We start from the raw sequence: 23,166 nt of genomic DNA on the forward strand, positions 1-23,166 counted from the left end.
AAGTGTCTTGCCCAAGAACACAACACGATGTCCCCGGCTAGGGCTCGAACTTCGACGCTCCCTCCCGAGTCGAGCGCACTAACCATAAGGCCACCACGCCTCCCACCTAGCTCCGCATTTAGGCTAGGCTAAATGTTCACTTAAAATAGGAAAATGAGGTGAGCTTTTACGTTCACGTATGGCAGCTTTGCTGACTGGACAGTAAAATCAAGTTCGGAACAGTTTAATGATCTGATAGATTCAGAAACAAGAATTAATATGGGCTACGAAATAGAGAAATGAATGTACTGATTGAAGCTAACTAGATGTCCCAATCTTTTGAAGAGCTCACAGATGAATACGACCGCATCATAATATTTAAGGAGCCGGAATCAAACAAAGCACTCAATGGTCACGTGATAAGAAATGAAAAAGTGACTGACGAGAGGAGCTGTAGAGTGGAATGCTATTTGGAACCAAACTGTGTGTCCGTAAATGTGGGACCTAATGACAGAGGACATCACGAATGCGAATTAAACAGCGCCACCGATGAAACCCCAACACTCTCCCACCTGTCAAACAGAAAGGGCTACACATATCATGGGATAGAGGTACGTGTGTAAGACTATAGCAAAAATTTATTGAAAAGCATGTTTAGATTTTAGTTGCTTTGACGTCATCAAAAAAACCAAATTATATTATGTTTGTTTTATCGAAACGACATTAATTTATATCGTGATAGATCTGTTTAGCCTAAGTTAATAAGGATTTAATAGTATATATGTATTTTCAATTTTTTTAACAGAATTGTTGTCATAGTAACCTTTGCCATGAAAAGTATGAAGTCTGTCAAGTAGGTTTCACTGACAGAGGATTTACATGTACCTGCCGAGAGCCTCCCAAGGAGAAACAGTGTACTGAAGGTATCTTCAGAACTGCGAAATATTACAATTTTTTTTTTTTCATCAAACAGTTTAAAGCAGAAAAAGAAAATTAGGTTATAAAAAAGGGGCCATTTTTCCTTTGTTTAAATATAAAACCATATCTTAATTAAAAAAGGCAAAAGCATTTCCCTGGGTGATATACACTGCAGTATGGAAGATTGAAATATATTTGAAAATAAATATTGCTCAACCAGGAATACGCGATCTCATGAAATCAATTTTGCCGTAACTCTCCTCATTTCCATAACATTACTATTAACTTTGTTGCTTTAAAGATTTCTTAAATGGGTTTTAATTCGAGTGTCAAAAATACAGTTTGTCTTTGTTTTGTGGTGTCAGAAATATTAAGCCTCGGACGTACAAGCTAATCCATACCCCTACCGCGGTGCAAGGAGCTGGATGGAAACCCTCCCGTGGGTTTTCATTCTGTTAAGCCAGAGCGAAATAATTTTACATTCATTAGATAGCTACCTCTACAAAATGATACCATTTCCGCTGGTTATGACTTTAAATGACGTCCTATGATCTGCTATCTTGGATCCGCCCTCTCCGATTTCAGTATTTTCCTAACAAATAACGAAATAACGGAGATTAGTAAACAATCAAACCAGAACACTTCTGAAATGTACAAACTCGTGTATTTCTGCAATTATATTTGATGAAGAAAACTGAAACAAACTACAGAATTATGTCAAAAAAGTTGGTTTTTGGTCCACGACCGTCTACAATCTTTCGTTTTGCCTTCATACACCATGTATGATTTACGTAATCAAAACATTTCTATTGATAAGTTCCTCGGTCAGTAGTAAACAACGATTGTGTTTTGTGCACGGTCAAGGTCAAAAATGAAAACAAAAACATACAACAAAGAGCTCTGTCGAGTTTCAAAACCATTCCCCTCTATCAACCATGGTCAAATTTACATGAAATTTGCGGTTGCCATGGCAACGTAAGAAATGATGGATACACAATTGACATATGAAAATCACCGTTGAGGATGAATTAACAGCTACTAGAGTAAATCGTCTTTTCAAAACTTTGAAAAAACCTTGTGAGAGGATGGCACCCACATCCTTACCACCACTCCCTACCTCCCCCCCCCCCCCCCCATTGTACGTCCAAGGGTTAATGTGGAGGACATCTTTGTAACTTCAAAGTTTTGTTAGAGCGGTTTTCGTTCGAGTCCAAGAGCGATTGCATGGCTCAAGAATCTCGCGTAACTTTATCATCCAACACCAATCGTGCCTACTCGCGTTTTACCGCGGTTCGTGGGAGCTACATGCACTTCTTTCCAGCTTTGACAGGATCACTGAATTGACTGTTTGTTTTGAAGTTGACCAGAGTATCTTGGTTTTGGTATTAAGAATCTCAATTGAAAATGACTCAAACGCTACATGAAACTTTGCAATCAAATCTGTTCACTAAATTAGGTTGTCAAGGACCTCTTGGCATGGAAAGCGGAAAAATCAGTGACGGACAGATAAGTGCTTCTTCACAGCTTCTCGCCAACCACGCCGCTAATCAGGGCAGACTACACTTCCAAGCCACTGGAACACTACACGGAGCTTGGTCAGCTGACGAAAATGATGCTCATCCATGGCTTCAGGTTTATCTGGCCTGCGAGGCCTTTATAATAACTAGAGTAGCAACGCAAGGGAGAAATGGTTGTTGCTCACAATGGGTTACCAAGTACAATCTACTGTACGGTGACGATAAGAAAAACTTTCAGTACTACCGTGAACAAGGGGAGAGTATAAAGGTAACTAATAAAACACCAGATATACTTGAATACTTTTTGTATTGGCATTTTATTTTAAGGGTGCAGTTACTTTGAATGCTTATTTTCACCATTATTATGTTTTGTTTGTCTTGTTTTGTTTTGTTTTGCTTATGGTTGTTTGGTTTTTGTTTGTTTGTTTGTTTGTTTGTTTGTTTGTTTGTTTGGGAGAAGGGTTGTTTTTTGTTTTTATTTTTTTTACCGCAGCTTTTTGATTTTACATTTGATTCCCTTTAAATGGGGAACTTAAGCACCAGGCTATTTTGCGGCGGCGACGGCGACCGGAAGTGACTTTTTGTTCCGGTAGGCGTTCTGAAGTTGTCTGTCAAGTCGTCTTCATTTCGCGCGAACGTGAAAACCTTCATTTTGGCGTTGTCTGCAGAACGTGAGTATCTTTCCCTCACTAGCTTGTCCCAAACTTGTTTTAACATTCTATTTTGCTCTGGTTACCTTTTTAGAGGATGTTACTAAAACTGGTAACGGGGAACGGGGAACGGGAAATGGAAAACCGGGAACGGGAGTCTGGGAACGAGTCTACAGCGGTAACTCGCCTAAGAATTCAACATGGCGGACAAAGGAAAAGAAAAGGGAACAATTTGGGGGAAATGTAAGGAAGTGTTACGGTTGTAAACTTTACTTTCTACCACCTGTGCCTCAAAGTCCAATATGGTACCGAGAAAAACAAAGCATGAAATAGCGCCTAGGGAGAAAATCGAATCGGTATTATCACATGCTACCCCAATCGGTTAGTACAAAATACGGACTGCAGACCGGGTAGAAAATGCAGACTAGGTACAAAATGCAGACTGCAGACTGGGTACAAAACGCAGACAGAGAACAAAGACTGTTTTCCGTCTGATACGTGACATCATGTCATCTAAAAACATACCGTGTCACGCAGTCGGTTTTCTGCGGTCATCCTTCACCAACATTAGCAGTTTGTGGAATATTCCTTGCTCGTTGCTTCATGTATTTTGTCTTTAACAAAGCGGCTAGGCCACAGGTTATTTATCTACTGCACACCTGATTTGCCAGCTGACTTGTGGATCTCCGAAAGGCCGCCTTTCTAGCTTCCGAATGTGAAGACAGCGGACGACCCACGTTCAATGATGCTCATGTGTTATGTCACTTGTCCTCGATATCATATTGCGTGTTGCTATTTTTAAATATTGATATGACAGCTCGCGCACAAAGTCTGAAGATATGAGTAGACTATGAAGGCTTGAAATTCTATGTAAGAAAGATTGTGGCCTGACCGATTGGCGGACGTAGCTTGTGATAATACGTACAGGTTTTTACCCCAGGCGCCATTTCATGCTTTGTTTATCCCACTACCAATCGAACTCTGCTCTAACAAGAACGTAATGGGCCATGATCTGGTGGCACAGCCGGTAGAAACTCGCGTTAACAACCGCAACACTTCCTCACATTTCCCCAAATTACTCCCTTTTCTTTTCTCTTGTCCGCCATGTTGGATTTTCACGCGAGTTACCGCTGTACACTCGTTCCCAGACTCCCGTTCCCTGTTCCCGGTTCCCCGTCCCCCCTTACCAGTTTCAGTCACATCCCCTTTTTAGAAGTATTTTCTTTCATGTTGTTCAAATTGTACACTCAGACATTTTGTAAACACAGACATTTTCATTTCTCTCGTTGAGTATTTCGAAGACATTTCAACAGAAAATATTTTATGCACATCTTTATAAGTTTACATTTTTTCTCGATCGTCGGTCAAATAGCTGAATTGTCGTATTTTGCTTTTAGAGCTATGGAATGGACTGAAGAACATGATGTTATTTTGCTTCGAGAAATCCTAGCGAGCGATTTGTTTTCATTCAAAAAAGAAAGCGTTGCGAGGGGAGAAAGGTGGGAATCGATCGCAGAAAAGTTAAATCAAGTGAAGGCACTCAGTTTTCATCTTAAAGATAAGAGGGCAGTGAGAAACCGATGGGTCTTCTCCAGAAGAAGTATAAGGCCAAGATGCATCAAGAAGAAACTGCAAGTGGAATATCCGTGGACGACATGTCCGAAATAGATGTTTTACTTGAAGAACTCGTCGGGAAAGAAGAGAGCTTAAACAAAGTTGGTGATGCTCAGGCAAGAAAGCAAAAAGAAGATAAAAGCAAGGCAGAGGACGTAAGGCAGAAAGCTTTACAGCGATACAGCGAAACGAGAAAGCGCAGGTCAACAGAGAATGGCGATGAATGCGAGAAGAAACCGAAGCGCCAGAGAAGTGCTCGCATCGAACCACTAGTTGAATTCATGCAAGAGAAAGCCAAGAATGAGCGAGAATTACGACAACAAGAACTAGATCTAAGAACACTAGAGCAAGAGCAGAATCAGCAAGTGACAACAACAAACAAATCAAGCTATTCTGTCGGTTATCCAAAAGCTTCTTGAGAAGAAACAATGACATTTTCCCCAAGTATGAACATATAAAGTCGCTGTTTATTTATTTCAACAAAAAGACGGGTATTTGCTGAAATTGATGTCTTATTATTTACTTGCGTTTTGTAAATTCGAAGAAAAAACAAGTTCATTCATTATTGTTGTTACAAGTTTGACTCTTGCATTGGTGACCACCAAGAAGAATTCAAATACTTAATAAATTTGGGTTTAATGAAAATGGCCTCCACTTCTGCTCTGTTTACTTGAGAGAATTTATCTAAAATAATACTGCAATGAAGGAGGGTCTAGACCAAAAAAAACTCTGAGGTTTTGTTTCCATATAGGCAGGTAAAAGCATTATTAAGTACTGCACATACAAGATATACAAACACAACTCATTCCAATTTTTTGCGTTTTTCTTAAAATCCAAAAACTTGAAGTCGTTGATGATGTCTCCAAAGAGCCACTCCACAGTTACTCTAACAGAACTCATGTCAAAATTGTATTGTTCCATCATCGGTATTAGGATACCATGGCGAAATGGTGCCTGTAGGTGTGCTCGCAGTGGATAGGCAGGATTCCCATAAACACTCATAGGCTGACCTGTTGGAAAAAATGCATTCCTTTCCAAATCCTGGAGAAGATTGGAATCTACCAACATGCTTGCATCGTGTTTTTTCCCCTCTGCATATCAAAACGGATAAATAAGATTAATGAATTAATGAAACCTTATGTGGTAGCTTATTTTCATGGCATCCTAGTGAACATAATTAACTTACTAACAGGCCCATACATATTTCCAATAAGTCCATTTAGTAAGGCGACGGACTGAAACTTGAGTGAACGTACCCGCTTATGTCCATTGTACACTATTCTTTGGTGTTGGCCTGGGCGAGAAGTTGGTCCGACTGTCCCATCTATAAACCCAAAGCAATTGCTGAGAGGTACACCTTTAGCATGGATAACGTTTGCATACTCCTGTAGCATTGGCAGACTCAATATATCAAAATTCCATTGTGAAATTCGATGACCATGGCTCAAAAAAATATGATCCATCACTGTGTTGGTAATCATGCTTATTTCAGGAACTGGTCTTGCAAAACGATGAATAATGTCTGAATAGCGACATGGCATACGAGAAGCGCTTCAGAATCATACAAAGCCCTTCCGTTTGGTCACAAGTTGTTCTTTGCGGACATCGGAAAGTGACTGGTAATTGATCAACATTTGCCAATAATCTTATGTCCTGCTTTCGCACTCTGAACTCCGCTAAACACTCTGATTCATCCATCTGGTCGTAATCAAACTTTGAGTAGGAGCTGTAAGGGAATGCTGGATTCTTGGAACTGTAACTTTCGTATAAGGTCAAATATTCTTCGTCACAGATGCTTTTACTGTCGTAAAAAAAAAGAGGTAGGTTTCTCATTTCACTGAAGGATGACATGCTCTCAGACAGCCTATTTTAACAGCGAACAGAGTTTGCTACCGACGTCGCTGCCACAAAACTCGTGTAGTTGCTGAACGTTTATATTTTGGCGGGAACGACGTTGTTCTCTTCCCAGGCTCTTTCGGTCACTAAAGTCGCCGTTGCCTCTAAAACGACCCGTGCTTAAGTTCCCTAATATGGATAGTGACGACGGCATGAATGCAAATGTATTAGGCCATTTGTGACTTACCTTGTACCTATGTTTTAAACGAGTCATTAGATGGCAAAGATTGGATCCGTAACATATACATATCGTGTTTTTTTTAGAATTTTGATGGAAACACTGACCAAGACACTGCTGTTTATCATGAACTAAATCCACCAATCAAGGCAAGATACATCCGTTTTTGTCCAGTGGCTTGGAAAAATCACGTATCGATGAGAGTGGAAGTCTACGGTTGCTCTAAAGGTGAGGAACCCACATGCAGCTTCACCAAAGTCATTTGCAATTTTCCATATTTAGCCTGTGAGCAGGCTCGTCGTGAGGAGAGAAAATAGGAAAGGAAAAAGGGAGGAAGGGCCTGGCCGCATCGCTTAGAATGCCGAATGACGCCCCCAAGAAACCTCGCTGATGCGACGCGGAGCGAGCTGTCAAAGATCAGTCAATGAAGTAATGAACTCGCACCGGATCACCAAAGGCGATCAGAATGAATAACATAACCATGCCAACTCATTTATGTTAGCTAATCAGTATGTGGACGCACCGATTCAAAGTCGAAGCGGTGCGGGTAGGCTTTTCTCCCCTTTTCCTCTTCTTCATTCTTACCACGCGAAGAGTCTGCTTTCACACTTGGTCAATAACTAGTACATATCAAGGCACGATAGATTTTTTCGAGTATGCTGGCCCCTGCTTCTTTCCGATTCAAGTTTAATTCTCGGCGATGATCTGATTGAAAGTAACGACCGCTTGCAGGTTCAAAACGTCGAATATCTTTTTTCCGTAGCTGCACATACAATGTAGATCGATGTCGGCGAATAAGGCAATAGAGAACTTAAACAACGACGACGACGACGCCGAGGACGACGCTTGGTCAAAAATGAATTTGAATTTTACCAGCGAAATTCCCAATTGTCCAGAGCTGTTCAGAGAGCCAATGGCTCTCTAAGGACCTCATCGGGTTAAATATCCAGTGACAGCATTAACTTCCAATTTATCCGTAGTCGTTCGCGTTCCTCCGAGCACATAGAAATTTGTTCATTTCACGTGGTTGTTTTGCAGAGGACAAAAATTTTGTTATACCTCCCAACTCAAACACAGTTTCCGATTGGAGGAGAACGTGTCACGTGTCATGGGTCAAAACTCACTAACTCCTAAGGGCGAGCAAAACTCACTAACTCCCTAGGGAAACAATAACTTTCGACTTTCGACTCGCACGTGATCAGGTCGTGCACCTTGAAACCGCGGCAAATTTGTTGTGCCAGTCGGCCTGATGTCAAAAAGCCACTGAAGTCAGGCAACGTTTTTCACTAGAGAAGGCATTCGTTATTCAACAAAAGGGATTTATAATTGCAAAAACATTAGATAAACAAACGGGAAAATTTGAACATTTCGTGTCTTTAAGCTTTAATTTGTCGCCAAAAAATGGACCGCCCACGTTCGGCAACTTGCTCTTCGATCGCTGTCGCCAGATAGGAAAATATTTGAGGCATTTACAACAAAATATGCTGTTCCTCTTCAAATCAAACACAGAATTCTCGAGTGAAGCATTAGATAGAAGGCAAAACAACTTTAGTACTGTCTTTGTTGTATGTTAGTTGCGAAGAAAAAGACTATTATCGTGTCGTTTCGGTAGGACAGCTTGGTTTGACTGCCGCTCGTACTGTAGGCAAGCCATCGTAGGCGTCAAGCAAATCTTTTTTTCCGCAGCTTTTTGCTACTTTTAAGTCGGGAGGTATAACAAAACACCTCGGCTTCGCCTCAGGGAACATCGAAGTCTCGGGGAAACAAAACTCACTGTTTCCCTTGGTGTCAGTCATTAAGTGCTTAATACGCACGTGCTCAACTATTGTTTCACACAATATACGTTTTGTTTGTTGACGTTCTCGTCGTCGTCGTCGTCGTGGTTTGGTTAAGCTCTCTAATAACTACTATAACGTGAAAATAACCATTGATTACTAGGTGATATAATAACGGCAGGCGACAGCCCAAGCTAACGCATTTGCCGTCACCCCTATTACAAAGTACAATATACAATACAAGCCTTTGAAAAAGGGGGGTGGGGGGGGGGGGAGCTGTTTACTAGACTTCAAGTATAGGCGCTGGAAAACATTTCCTCGACATTTTCCCAACACAACAATATTAATTTTGTTACCAAAGCCCGCTTATGTTTGGTTAGCACCTGGAACGCGAACTCTGGCTAGTTCCCGCAGTTTGCAATTCTACGATGGACGGTTAATCGCAACAGAAACAGCAGCAGCAAAATCAAAAGCAGCAACAGCCAAAAAAATTAACACCCTGACCTAATATTCGAACTGTGTTTGCTGCCCGACCTTTGCTCCCCTTTAGTTTCAACAATTATAATAAACATTCCAGACATTTCATTCCGGGAGACTAAAAAATAAAGTTATCAGTTTTAAATTGCTTATCTACCTGATGTTAAATGTCGCTTTGGTTTTCCCAAAGTGTTATTTTGTCACGAATTATGCCAACTAATGATAGTTAGGTATTTAAATATCCTATATGATTTTAAAAATTTTATTGCAAATCTTAGCTTTAGGGGGAATAAATATATTTATTATCCAACTGCAGCGAATCGAATACCGTCCAAATAACAGTACATATATACAGCGATATTGTACAGTTATTTGTACTGTAGAAAACCTGTTTGCAGTACAGGTCATCGCGCACAACTCGCAAAAATATACAGCAATACTACACACCAAAACATTTTCACTCCATTTTTTGGTTATATATATATATGTCTGAATTTATGAAAACCGTGTTAAAGACTTTGCACCAAAATAGCGGGCATGTTTTTGGAAAATCGGTCAGAAAATGTACATAAATATGGCCATGTCGTACCGAGAGTGCTATCTACCTCGTGTAGTCTTAATAGAGTCCATACCATGCCTATACAAGCCTTTGAAGTCACTGCAAATGAGTCGAACGAGCCAAACAAAGATAAATTAGAGCTTAAATTGATCATTTGGTTCGCCGCGGCACTAATTTAGACAGGCTTAACCTCTGCGATTTCACCTAAATGACCTTACTATGTCTTTACTGTGGGTTAAATTAGCCAGTCACGCTAACAAGAGCATGGTAAGCAGTGGAATCAGTTATTTAACTCCATATTTCAGCCAAAAAAGTAGCCGTTACGTGACATTTCATCTCAATATCTGACCGGATTCGCAAAAACACAGCCATAGAATTTGACTTGTCACTGATAATCTTGCTACAATTCTGTCCTAGAGCTAGCTTTCTACGAGGCTTATCGTAGCTCAAATAGCAGCAACTCTCCTGTATGCCTTGTGAGGCCAGGAAGACTAAGTTCACCGTCTTTTCGTTGAATCACGAATTGTACAATTTAATTAAGAGTGCTTTTAACATGAAATTGGAGTCTAAATCAACACGAACGTACAGATATCAAAACCGCGACGGAGAGCTAATCTATCGCTTTCTAAAGGCCTGCATCGTCCTAAATGGACTGAACAAGAGCTTCCTACATCGAGAATCGATTGAAATTCAGACAAACTAGGCCATAGTTAGCAGTAAGCGAACATTCAACATGTTGTCGTTACGTCAATTATCGCCCGGAAGCAACGCAAATAAATTTCTTCCGCGCTAGCGAATCACAGACAGTTCTGATACTTAGCTAAGCCGAGAGCGCCTAAAATTGATAAAACAAGGAAATTCTACTCACGATCAGCGCTTGAACTCATGTTCTTCTCTCTCCTCGTGGCCATGTTTTGCTGGCAAATAGCAATGTCCCGGATGTACTTCAATTTTGTCGAGCGCGGAATGCCACATCCAAATTTCAACAGATTTTTTTTCTCAGTCTTTAGCTACATCAAAGTTCAGAGCAAATGACGCCAACAGCAGCTAGAAATGTCTGGTCCATTGCACGTCTAAGCCCTAAATCGATGTGGTTAAAGAGTTTTGCTGTCTAAAGCAAGCACAACATTATCGCCTCAGGGCAAACGGCCTACTCAGTTACGGGACTAAATGTGACCCGTACAGTTTACACATCTCCTCAGGCCCGCCTCACGTACGATAATGGACGACGCTCACTAGCAAATGGTTAGACTTGGGCCTTCATTAGACTTAACGATGTCCTCGGGCAGACTTCCTTTAGACAGCAAATACAGAACGCTAATCGGTCGCTCCTTGTCAGAGTCACCGCGCGAACTGAATTCAGACGAGTGTAGCCTGGGCTAAACTTAACGCAAATTGAAAAGGGGGTAGGAGGGGGGGAGGGGGTCGATAAGTAATGAAAAAAAAAAAAACCTAAATAACTAAAACATGCGGCAAGGAGTTTCTACATTTCATGCTAGGTAAGATGTACAAGGTGCTGTCATAGCGAAAGCAGAAAAAAACACCAACAAACAGATGAAAAAAAAACAAATAAATCAAAAAACACCTGATGCAGTCTTTAACACCGTTTTCATAAATCTAGATATATATTTCAAGGGAACAAGACTGCATGACCCAGAAAGGTCGAAAAACGAGCGTGTCTAGTTTCTGTCGATCTTTCTAAAGCATTTAGAGTCAAACTAGGAATTCCCTAAGCAGTTTAGGACATTCTGTGCCAATAATTATTTCAAGGGAGCAAGTCTGAATGACCCAGAAAGGTCGAAATACGAGCGTGTCTAGTTTCTGTCGATCTTCCTAAAGCATTTAGAGTCAAACTAGGGAATTCCCTGAGCAGTTTAGGACATTCTGTGCCAATAATTATTGGCGGGGAATGCCCGGGAAATGCCCCCAGCATGCACCTGCCGGCTGGAAGTGATTCCCATGACTGGTTTGGGGCCACAGCAGCTAAACTGGAGCCCCCCCTAAATCATTCTGCCCCAATATATGTCTGGATTTATGAAAACCGTGCTAATTTCAACACAACCACCCTGACACTTTTCCAAGAAAATAAACAGGCTTTTTCACTCGATCCACCACAGGCACTCTGTCAACACACAGCCTACTCACCCACCTTGCTTGTGTCTGGCTGGCTGCCTGCCTGCCAGCCCCTAAGACTGCAGGGCATCACTGGCCACGGCTGTCCTGCAAAGAAAATGAGCAGTTTCAACTGAGGAATGTGCCTCTCTCTGTGACCCACCCCACCCCCCTGGGGTTAGCTCCTGGCAGCCCCGCTTGGCATCAGCGGGTAGCCAGGTCCCAGGGCTATCTTTCCCCCCCCTCCTTGACGGAAGCCCCCCTGGCTTTTCAAGCACCGCAAAGGCCTCCCTGCCGGCGATAGCCGGCAGGCAGGCGCGAAAGTTTTGCCCCAAATTTGACACGGTTTTCATAAATTCAGACATATATATATATATATATATATATATATATATATATATATATATATATATATATATATATATATATATATCGCGAGTTAACGCTACGGTTTTTAGATCTACGACATGATTGTCGAAGATAATGCTATATGGGATGCATCCGCGTGTAAGGCGGAGTAAGGAAAATAGTGAGCCTCATTATTTTATGATTTAAATCGCTATGCAACGCAGGTAAAATATACTCAAACAGAAAGAAAAATAAAGGTTTTGCTAACTACCACTTTATTCTTCAATAGGATGCCCTGCTTACTGGAAGCAATTTGAAACCTCAATGTATGCTGTATTCTCAGGAGAAAAGTCTTGGAAACACGCAGAAGGATTTTGCAGGTCAATGGATGCTCATCTGGCGAAGATTGAATCCGAAGATGAAAGCCTTTTCATTAAATCCCTACTTAACGACTTGAACGCGAACTCAAGGGCTCGATTGCACTGGATCGGCCTGAACGATATTGAAGTCGAAACCCACTGGCAGTGGTCTGACGGAAGCTCATTGGGCCCGTATCAAAGCTGGGCAGGCAAGCAGCCAGATGATTCTTCTCTTAACCAAGATTGTGCTGGCTTATATCTTGTTTTGTGGCACGATTGGCCGTGTCTGTCTAAACATAGGTTTATATGTGAACGAAAACATTGAGCTAGGTAGCCTTAAAAATATATCCAGTCCTTCCGTGGATATTAGTGGCATTTATCACTACGGTTTCCAGCCGCGGAAACCTCAAATGGCAAACCACTAGAAGTCAGGTGATCAAGCCCTGCGGTCGCGTTCGGAGTTCTCAACGCGGGCTTTTAATGCCGAGAACTTTACATACGTTTTTTTCTTTTGTTTTGTTTTGTTTTTGTTTCTTGTTTTGTTCTGTTTTTGTTTTTTTTTTTCTTCTTCTTCTTTGTTTATCTTTAGTTTTTGTTGATGTCACGTAACGATAAGAACGTTATGTAAACCAATCTTTTTAGTACATTTTTAGATGTAAACTTTAGGGAACGAGTGAAAATAGGTCTTTTAATTGCCATTTGAAAATCAAACCGAATGCTGTTGTCCGAAAATTCAAAATGGCGGCTTCTTCAAGCGAAATAGTTCTTTCATGGTTTTATAACTAAACCGGTAGAGGCCATAGCGTCAAACGTCAAACGCCTAGATGAAACTGCCGTTTACGGTTTGCCGATAACGCGTAAACCCTGGTGCTAAATGGCTCTAATGTTGCAATGCGTGTTGCATAGATGTATTCAAGTCACGATTGGTTCTTAGTCTAAATCTCATTGGTTGAGAGAGTAGCGTAGAGGTAGTAATGCAAAACCAAAGAAAACGCGTGTTACTTTCGGCACTCAGCCTAATGTAAATTTCGAATTCACGGACCACAGTACATAAAGCTTAGGTTCGCACTGACGTCATATAATACAATTTTAAGCATAATTTTTCGAAAAGCGGAATAGCCAAGGCTTTGAGATAAGTAAATATTACAGTCAGTACATATCAACAAACCAGGTAAATTATTACAAAATCGTAATATAATACACACACACTAGCTATATGCTTTATAGGGACAGTAATATGACCGTCGTTAGTTCGAAAAGTTGAAATCCAAATAACACATTTACATTGCTGGAAATAGGAAAAAAAATACATTGGACTTCCAATTTTTCAAATTAAAGCATCTATGGAGCGGAAATTGTTTCGAGAAATGGAGAGGTCCGCAAAATCGAGTGTAAAATATCGATCAAGGGTTCGAAAAATCTGGATTTCACTGCATTGCGTCTTTGAGTCTAAGACTATTTCCATTTCTATAATTATGTTCTAGACAAATTGTTAAAAACTAATAATAGTTTACTCTACCTTTAAAATTTCATTTAATATCTTAATCTTGAAGTTCTTGGGGCATTTCGAGAACGACTGAAGGCCATAATTGTAGCATTATTTTGACCAGAAATGCAACAAATTCACCATGAATTTATGTCTTTTTTAAACTGAATGGCAGCCAAGATCTTTGTGCTAGAGATTGTTCGAAATGATTGACGTGTAATTTATGTGTTTGAGAAGACAAGACTGACATGAGTAATCTTTGTTAGACATTAATGTAAACACTGGCTTATGATTGTAATCTAGGCGATTAAGAGAATAGAGCTAGAATCAAACGAGTGAATGTAAACATTGAATGGAGTTGAAACCGAAGTAAAGATAGATACAGTCCTTAATGAAACCAGTGCCGAAATTTATCTCCCGTAAACGTAAATTACACTTTTATCATTTCGAGCAACCTCCGACAAATAGCTGACAATTATTGATCAATTCCACCGCTGACCGCACAAGAAGTACATGCAATCAAACAATTCAGGTCTTAATCCCACAGGCTAAGATGGACGTTTTTAGGTACTCATATTTTCCAAGAACTTTCGCCGACTGGTATTACCTCCCCGAGGAGAGGGTTGCCTCTCGTTCCCTATAGGACACGAGGGTGCCAGTGGTTTAACAAAATTTCGCGCAATTAGAACTTGGGGGGTTAATTCTCGGCATGCGCAGTAATTATGTTTTTAAAAGGCATAGAAGTAGAAAGTAAAATAAGTAAGACTTAATTAAAGTCACGGTCTCTTAGCTACATACAAAGCTGCTTTACAGGTCTAGTCACAACATAAATAAAAAAAATGAAATAAATTAAACATCATAATATATAAAATGCTTATGCAGATGACTATTAAAATCGATAGAATGGTCCCTGGGTCATTCGTCCATTCAATTTACAATCCAAATTAAAAATTGAAAATTGATGTCAATTTTTGATTTTCATGATTTTTTATCATAAAAAGTAAGAAAAAGCCAAATTGAAAATGTTTGACTATTTTCCTTTCGGTAAAACATTGAAACAGAAGTTATATTTTTGATTTAATCCTGTCAACTATGAAGAGAAAAATGGACCTGAGTGGCAATTTTGTTTCTCCGACAGTGTTGCAGTCTGTGGCATGGCTTAGTTTTTCTATTTTCGACGGAAGTCTAAAAGTTGCAAGTTGCAATTGCAATTTTCATTTGTTTGTTTTTTTGGCCAAAACATTCCAAATCATTGACAGAACTGCTCCAGAGGGAGGGGGCCCATTCGCATGGTAAATTTTTAGCCCCCAGGCCCTCTCCCCACCGCTCCGCCTCCTTCCCTGCTTAAGGACGGTGCCTACTAAATACAAAGGTTTTTGCGCCAGGTAAGAACCACGCGGAAAAAGTAGATCTTTGCAAGGGCTATTGGATCTCCACAAAGAAAAATGGGGGTAGCCACACATTTTTTCGAGATAATTAGCCTTGAATCTCAACAAAAATGCTGACATCAGCATTTTCCTGAAAAAAAGAAGGAAAGGATATTTCTTCACAGATTTCCATAGGATTCGCCTTTACATACAGAAAAGCAAACACATTTAAAAGATCTTTAAACTACATGGCAAATGGTGACAAAGAAAACATTTTTGATATGTTTTTAATAACAAAATCGTTGCAAAAGCGCTTTTAACGTATCTGACAGCCTTTCTGTAGCCCAGCTAAAATATAGTCTAAATATCTTTTGTTCACAACGAGAAACTAATCACGTGTTGAACAGACTTGCCACTTCCATTTCATAACATAAGATGTAGGGGTAACCACGCGTTTTTTAAAGTTATTGATCTTTTTCGAAAACTTTTACGGTGCCCGTTACATTTTTTCCTGTCACCTCCCCAGTAAGTGAGACATTTGCGTATCTCGCACTTGTTTTGCGCACGCACTACGCCATCTGCAGGTACATGTTTACAGTTGGATTTCAGTATAATTTTCGACAGATAATAGCTAGGTTTTCAGCTGGAAGACGTAAACAGTTTGTGGTTAGCGATAAGCTGTTAAACTGGTGTTCCTGGTTTAAGTGCAGGTTCATTAAACTTGATTTGGTCACAGTAGGAAAATTTTGCTTTCATTTAAGTCGTGTACGTGATAGCGTAGATGATTGCGTCAATGTCAGCTCAAGCCCGCGCTGGAGCTAAACCATGGCTTGCGTGATGCGCAGAACGTGTGCACACCAACAAAAGTAGGCACCGTCATTAAGTAAGCAGTCTGGAAGTCGCGCTCTCTTTGACTGTCGCTTCGCAGTCTTTCGCGACGTTTGGAAACGTTTTGTGAATTTTGTGTTTTTTGTTGTTGTTGTTGTTGTTGTTGTTTTTTTGTTTTGTTTTTTTTTCTGTAATTGCAACACAAAGGACACCACTAACAAAACAAGACAGGCACTAGTTACAATACCACTAACGATAAGTTACTTATACTACTTACTATGCAATACTTCCTTAGTCTTTTCGTCGCTTAGGTCTGTCTATTACAGCGAGCAGCGAGACCTTTGACGTTAGGCAAGAACAAAAAAAGGCTTAGTTTTCCTAACTTGAGCGGCTGATATGTAACCATATAGAGAGCTCCACGAGCTTTTCAGGCGCCATATTGTAAAATACTGATTGGATTGGATTGGATTGGATTGGATTTGTTAAACGAGGGATTGGTACAAACATGGGACTTGGTACATATTAAAGACAAGCTTGGAAGCGGAAGGTTTGAGTCTGTTTATTTGGCAGATTTCAAATTAGCGGATGTGCAGTACACGCGTTGTTTTCGAGAAGTCAAGAACTGAGTGAATCCTGACTATACCTATTCCAAGCGACACTTTGAGAAAGAAACTGGAATTCTGAACAGTGTTAAAGGCCACAGAAATGTCTCTTGGTTTCTCAGATTTTGCCTCTTGCCTCATGCTTTCGAGTACTCGTGTTTCGATTATGATGTTTGGCTTAGGATCGAGGATATTAAAATGGGAGGCAAAATGCTTCCCTATGATGTGAGATAGTCCATTTTTCTGTTGGACGCGTTTCGGGCCAGTTAAAGGTTAATTTAGCATGACACATGATGAGTTACTACATGTGCAAGTTTATCTGATCGTATTCGCAAAAACATGCTCGCAAAGAGCTCAAAGACAGTCCCAGCGGCCACAACGGCCCACAAGTACCTTGACCACTCCTGACTAGGATATTGGCGCGTCACGATGTGCCTCTCCAGCAGGGTCCCAGGTCAACACAGGAGCCTCAGGTAATTAATGTTCAACAACTGAGCAAAGTGTCCAGCCACACAGTCAATATCAAACATTATTTGGCACTGAAAACTCAAGTCTAGCTAAGTGAAGGTGACAGTAAAAGACATCCTCCCCTCTTCCCGCTTTTGACGGCTGGCTGCCTGCAAACCACCAGCAGATAGGCCAGTGCCTGGGCTATGTCCTCAGCCCGGCCTTGACGGAGCCCCTCCTAGGCTTTCAGCCAAAGGCTAAGCCAGGGCGGGCTTCCTTCTGTACGGTGTTGCGACTCCACGAGTAAAGTACATTTTCATTTTCGTATCAACCACCTGTATTTCAATAATCACAGACTATCAGCCGAATGTTAACCTTGCGTGTAGTGATACAGCTACACGAATGCTAGCAGAATGACTGAAACACAAATTTTACGGAAGGTGTCAATGGATTGACCCAGAAAATGTTGAATTTAGTATTGTACATCGAATTTATTATTTTTTCCGACGGTTTTATCCTGGACCTGAATCACGTGTTATCTACTCGAATCTGATTGGCTTATAAACAATGAAATTGAGTGGGATTTAGCTCGATCAGCTCAACAAGTCTTATTTCAAGAATATTGTAGAGTTTTAAATCAACCCTGGATTTTGCTCTCTATTACGTGTTTTGTAAATCCACGTGTTACAAATCCCATCCAATCCAATTCAATCCAGTCCAGTCCAGTCCAATCTATATTTTACAATATGGCGCTTGAAGAGCTCGAGGAAGTCTCGATATGGTTTCATCAGCCGCTCCAGTTACGAAAACTAAGACTTTTTTTTTTTCTTCTTGGCTCACGTCGAAGGTCTCGCTGCTCACGGTAGTAGACAGAACTGAGCCACGAAAAGGCACAAAATTCAAAAAACGTTCCCAAACCTCGCGAAAGTCCGCGAAGAGAGAGCGTGACTTCCAAGACTGCTTAACTAAGTAGGCAAGGAAGTGGGGACTGTGAGGAGGGGGCTGGAGCAAAAAAATTACCGTGCGAATGGACCCCTCCTCCTCCCTCTGGGGTAGTTCTGTCAACGATTTGGATTGTTTTGGTCGAAAAACAAAAATTGAAAATTGATTTCAATTTTCAATTTTCACCTTTTAGACTTCGTCGGCAACAGAAAAGCTAAGCCCTGCCACAGACCGCAACATTGTCGGAGAAACAAAATTGCCTCCCAGTTCCATTTTTCTCTTCGTTGTTGACAGGACTGAAGCAAAAATACAAGTTCTGTTCCAATGTTCTACCGAAAGGAAAAAAGTCAAATATTTTCGATTTAGCACTTTCTTATTTTTTACGATAAAAAGTCATGAAAATCAATTTTTTTTTTATTTTATTTTAAAAGGAAATTGGATGGACGAATGACCCACGGACCTAGAATATACAACTAATTTAACAAAGAGAAATCTTAAAACATACTAATATGGGTCAAACTTCTAGGTGCAGCACCTAGCCAGCTCCACGTTAAGTAATACTTTTCTTGAACAGTTTATAGTTACTTATTTGCCTGTATCCGCTTGGTAGTGCGTTCCATAGCCTGGCCCTTGACATCTTATCGATTTTAATCCATACTTGGTTGTATTTACTTTCGGCAATGCCAGAATTGCATCTAGTTGGAATTCTCGTAGATTATAATGACTTTCTCTTCGTTTTAATAAATGGCAGTTGAATGTCGACGCCCTCTGCTTATTGACTACTTTATGAACTGTAGTCAGTATCGTAGCAAGTCTCTGATTTGACAGTGTTTGCTGGCCACACCGTTTTAACAACATCTCGTATGAGAAGCTATTGTCTCGGTAAACGAAGCGCAGTGCTTTGTCGTTGATTTTCTCTAATTTATCGGACGCGCGTTTCTTTGCAAAATGCCAAGTCTCAGCATAATAACTGAAATGAGTGCTGGAATTGAAGTGCTGGAAACTGTTTTGAGCCACCTCAATTGTGATCTTTTAAAAAAGTTTCCTCAGGTGAAATATTCCACAATTGTCAGTTTCTTGGTTTTTACAAAAATCAATACTTTTAACCTATGCTTAAAACATTTCTAATGAATTTTACTGAAAAGGGGGGGGGGGGGGGGGGAGGAGACAAGTAAAGTAAAAGAGCTGTGGTCAGTGTGCTAATTATTAAAGAACTTCACCAGAGGAAACACTTAGAAGTGTTGCTACTTCTAATTGCCAATTTATTGGCATTCAGATTTCTATGGGTGCAAATTTCACTAAATCACTCAATGTATCTCTGTTAACTTTGCTGCAAATCAGCAGACAGTGTACATCGTTTTATCATTTCGGAAAATTGGGAGATTCGCCGTCGGATCTCTGATGCAAATCATGAAATAAGGGACTTTGTTTTTTCAAATGTGCTACCCCTGCTACCTTTAACTTGTATAGGCGTAAATCTGTTTAAACCTTCGCCACTGTCTGCTGATCTCAAATGAAATGAATTCCCAATAAAGAAATGACAAACAATCACCTGTAAAATAACACAGTACAAATGCTTTTAATATACATCAATAAGCCTTTTTTCTGTGAACGTATTACTAACAAGCTAGACAACTGTCTAAAAATCCCCCTCGCCCTTAATTAGGGAGACAACTGCTCACAAATATATCCAGTGTAAAAAAGCATCCCAAGTCATTCCATTCTCCACCATCAAAGCCACGGAAATCATGCCATTGCAACTGGAAACTTCCCTTTGAAATATGTCCACAATCTTGATCATCCCTGAGGTTGTTAGGGTTAATTTTCCCCAGTTGGTGTATTTTCCAAGTAAGCTTTCATCCGTCCAGATCCACTTGCCTTCTATCATCTGATCACTCAGTCCGATCCAGTAAGTCCCTTTAGGTGCCTTGAGGAAGGTCCTTGTAAGGAAGTCGTTCTCCTCTGCTGATTCGATCTTTACCAACTGTGCTCCGAGTCTTTTGCATTTGGCCTCCGCATTGTTCCAGGTCTCGGGCGCTGTAAATGCCTTGTAACATGAACCAGAAAGTGGCCCTCCAGCGGGAATAAAATCTAAAGGAAGAATATAGAATTGACACCTTCGTCACCTTACTTCCAACAGCTTTCCAGACATTAATAGACAAGAATGTGTTTAAAATTGTTCATGGGGCATTATGTCTATCTATTTCACTTCTTTTTTTTTTTTTTCAGTTGAAATATTCCTACAAAGGTATCAAGGCTGTGGATCAAAACCTTGAAGGTGTTACACATTCACGTGTTCATTTTGTCCTTTAGAAGCCCACATTACACACGTGATGTACATTGAAAGAACAGGATCTTACCGAACAGGTGATGAAAGTTCAGCTCGCTTTAGAGCTTTTTATGAGTTTATCTCTCTTTAAAATATTAATATGTGTTAAACTGCTACAGACTAATCTTCGTTTCCGTGACCAATATTATTGCATTGAGATTCCTCAATTTTTCAAGGATATCAACATATCAAAATACCTTCTCTACACTGTTCCGCTCTACACCCCTCATGGCAGTCGCATCTATATCCTTTATCGATAAACCCTACTTGGTATAAGGCACATTTCCGAGGGCAATGACTGGTATGGCAACAATTCTGGAAGAAAGATATATTATAAAAATAAGGATTTCTGTAATTACTGGAGGCAAAACTCTTTATTAAGAGTTTCACACATTTTAGCGGAGCTCCGGCGGCCCGAAGGAATGCCAAGCAGACTCCCATACTCAGAGAAACCCGTGAATCGCCTTTCTCATGGTAGAAATGGTAGCGGTGTTGCTCATGGGCGCTTATGCACGACGACGATTCCAGCTAATAGGTTAACCGAGACATATATCCTTGGTTTACAGCGTAGGTCTTTGATATTGGAAATTCATGTTATGGTCAATTGACACCTATCAAAACAAGTTATCCCCTGACCAGTATCACGTGACCATATTACGGGCTTAAATTTATTGCTCATCGAGGTCGCTTTTTTTGAAGTTGACTACCTCCCGAGTACTGTTTTCACGATTGGGTTGTGGGCTTAAGCTGGGTTAACTTACTATAATCAAGGCCGGGTTGTTTGGAAGCATTCGGAAGCCGGTTAACTCTAACCTAGGATTAAGAGTTAACCAAAGCATAAATTTTTCTTGTATGAAAATGTTTTTCTCTGCTTACGTTTTCTGCAGTTTAAGTTTATTCAAACTCAAAAGGCCAAATAGTATAAACAGAAAACTTCACCGAAGAGTTGAAAAAAAAAAAAATTCAAATCGAAAATATAGTCAAGGATTGATTTAACCAGCACGAATAAAAACAAATGGGAACAGACATTCCCAAGTCATAACAAAGTAAATCAAACAATCCTATCTGCAGTAGTTAAACATGTACCTCAACAACATGGTAAGTGTAAAGTTGTCTCTCCACCAACTCACGATGAGATGGACTTTCATCTGTGTCATTGTTCAACTCACAAATGTGTGATCCTTTATCTAAGGGTCCCACATTGACTGACACACAGTTTGGCTCCAAGTAACGCTTCAGTCGGCAGCTTCCTTCATCGGATACTTTCTCCGTTCTTATCAAGTGACCCTCGAGTGCTTTGTTTGACAATGGTTCCTTGAATATTAAGATACGGTCATATTCAATCGTCAGCCCTGCAAAAAAAAAAACAACAACAACAACAACAACAACATACAAACAAACAAACAAACAACAACAACAACAACAAATAAAACAAACAAAGAATGAAGTGAAGACATTCCACCGGGCATGTCGGCCATTTGTTGTCGATTGTGCAAACAACTTCCCACGCTTTTAGCATTAACCCTTTGACGCCCAAGTGGCCATATACGGCCACTTAATGGTCGTGCTCTTTGTACCACTTGTGACGTCATCAATTTAAATGTCATCAGACATTCTTGATGAGCAGATAGTAGTACTAGGCTAGGCCTTTCCACACAATGGCCAGGTTTAGATATCGACGACATTCCGACGTCGCAAATCGAAAAACAAGGTTATCAGTTTTGGTGCAAAAACGGTGGTAAAATGGTCCACCACGCCAATGATTGATCAAGGTCCATTTCTAGGCTTCGCCCGTGATTACCATCCAACTTTTCACGGCAGCCAGAAAGAACATACAACGCAAAAGGTAGCCAGTGTAAAAGGGCCGAGAAAAACAGAAAGGAAAGGGGCAACAAACAAAATTGAGAACGGTTAATGGCAAAAAAAAAAGTCCAAATTTTGGCTTATGCGTATGCCCGGAATTGAAATTTTGCTCAATTTTGTGCCTATTCCTCTCCTTTCGTGTCTCTCCTTTTAGTAAAAAAAAAGCTTTCTTAGCAAAACTTAGGCTTATTTAGCGTCATGGCGGCTAAAAAACCTGAGTAAACGGTTAAAAAACGGTATCTTTTGGCTAAAGTTTGGTATCCAAAGGATTAAATTGAATAAATTATTACTATTACTATTCCCATTGCCATTGCCATTCCCATTACCATTGCCATTACCATTACCATTGCCATTGCCATTGCCATTGCCGTTGCCATTGCCATTGCCATTGCCATTGCCATTACCATTACCATTACCGTTACCATTACTCTGACCATTCCCATCACTATTACCATTACTATTACTATGTCATAGTTTACGACTATCTGGACTCTTAATCTTTTGTAGGAGCGCATTTCTTAGGGCGTAAAGGCAGTTATATATGTCAGTTAATTATAATGTAGAAATTGATTGCCCTAAAGGATAAATGTAAATAGGGTATAATAAAAAGATATCTGTAAATGTGAGGTCAGTTCTGCCCATTTTTACCCTTTTTTACCCAAAGTATAACACAAAGCGTTCTCTGTGCACAATTTTAATCCAACTAGCAGGGTGCTAAAAATTGCAGCCTCCACTGAGGAAGGTTGGCGAGGTAAAATATAATTCGATGTTTTCCTGCCTAGCAATTTTATCAGCGGACACACGTTAAATAAACAGTTTGCGGGTTGTTTAAGGTGGCTCCAAGCAGTAATATTTCCGTGAGAAGCCTGGGCTCTAACGCGAACTTCAGCACAAGGATAAAGGACGCGATCACCCGAGGG

The 23,166-nt window shown here is 40.4% G+C and overlaps 2 protein-coding genes, 1 long non-coding RNA gene and 2 pseudogenes across 3 annotated transcripts in view; 2 read left to right on the plus strand and 3 right to left on the minus strand.

The window, feature by feature from the left end:
• LOC145482927 (uncharacterized) overlaps positions 1 to 11,187 on the minus strand; it is a 123,483-nt gene extending 112,296 nt beyond the window's left edge. Inside the window, exon 1 of the long non-coding RNA XR_014048839.1 lies at positions 10,432 to 11,187. This is a non-coding gene — a long non-coding RNA (uncharacterized LOC145482927). The remainder of the gene's footprint in view (positions 1 to 10,431) is intronic.
• Positions 1 to 13,190, plus strand: part of LOC145482921 (EGF-like repeat and discoidin I-like domain-containing protein 3) — a 17,691-nt gene extending 4,501 nt beyond the window's left edge. Inside the window, exons 2-6 of the mRNA XM_081461565.1 lie at positions 325 to 590; positions 785 to 902; positions 2,354 to 2,682; positions 6,839 to 6,980; positions 12,313 to 13,190. Of these exons, the coding sequence (XP_081317691.1) occupies positions 325 to 590; positions 785 to 902; positions 2,354 to 2,682; positions 6,839 to 6,980; positions 12,313 to 12,707 (1,250 nt within the window). The 3' untranslated portion in view covers positions 12,708 to 13,190. The remainder of the gene's footprint in view (positions 1 to 324; positions 591 to 784; positions 903 to 2,353; positions 2,683 to 6,838; positions 6,981 to 12,312) is intronic.
• LOC145480480 (uncharacterized) lies at positions 4,561 to 5,097 on the plus strand. The gene has a single exon (XM_081458729.1). The coding sequence runs from the start codon at positions 4,645 to 4,647 to the stop codon at positions 5,095 to 5,097; it is 453 nt and encodes a 150-aa protein (XP_081314855.1). The 5' UTR covers positions 4,561 to 4,644.
• LOC145482827 (uncharacterized) lies at positions 5,359 to 6,899 on the minus strand (annotated as a pseudogene).
• A 6,028-nt stretch (positions 13,191 to 19,218) lies between the features above and the next one.
• LOC145480482 (uncharacterized) lies at positions 19,219 to 22,701 on the minus strand (annotated as a pseudogene).
• Positions 22,702 to 23,166: the final 465 nt, after the last annotated feature.

Source organism: Orbicella franksi, chromosome 3 (assembly GCF_964199315.1).
Source record: "Orbicella franksi chromosome 3, jaOrbFran1.1, whole genome shotgun sequence".
Taxonomy (NCBI): Eukaryota; Metazoa; Cnidaria; class Anthozoa; order Scleractinia; family Merulinidae; genus Orbicella; species Orbicella franksi.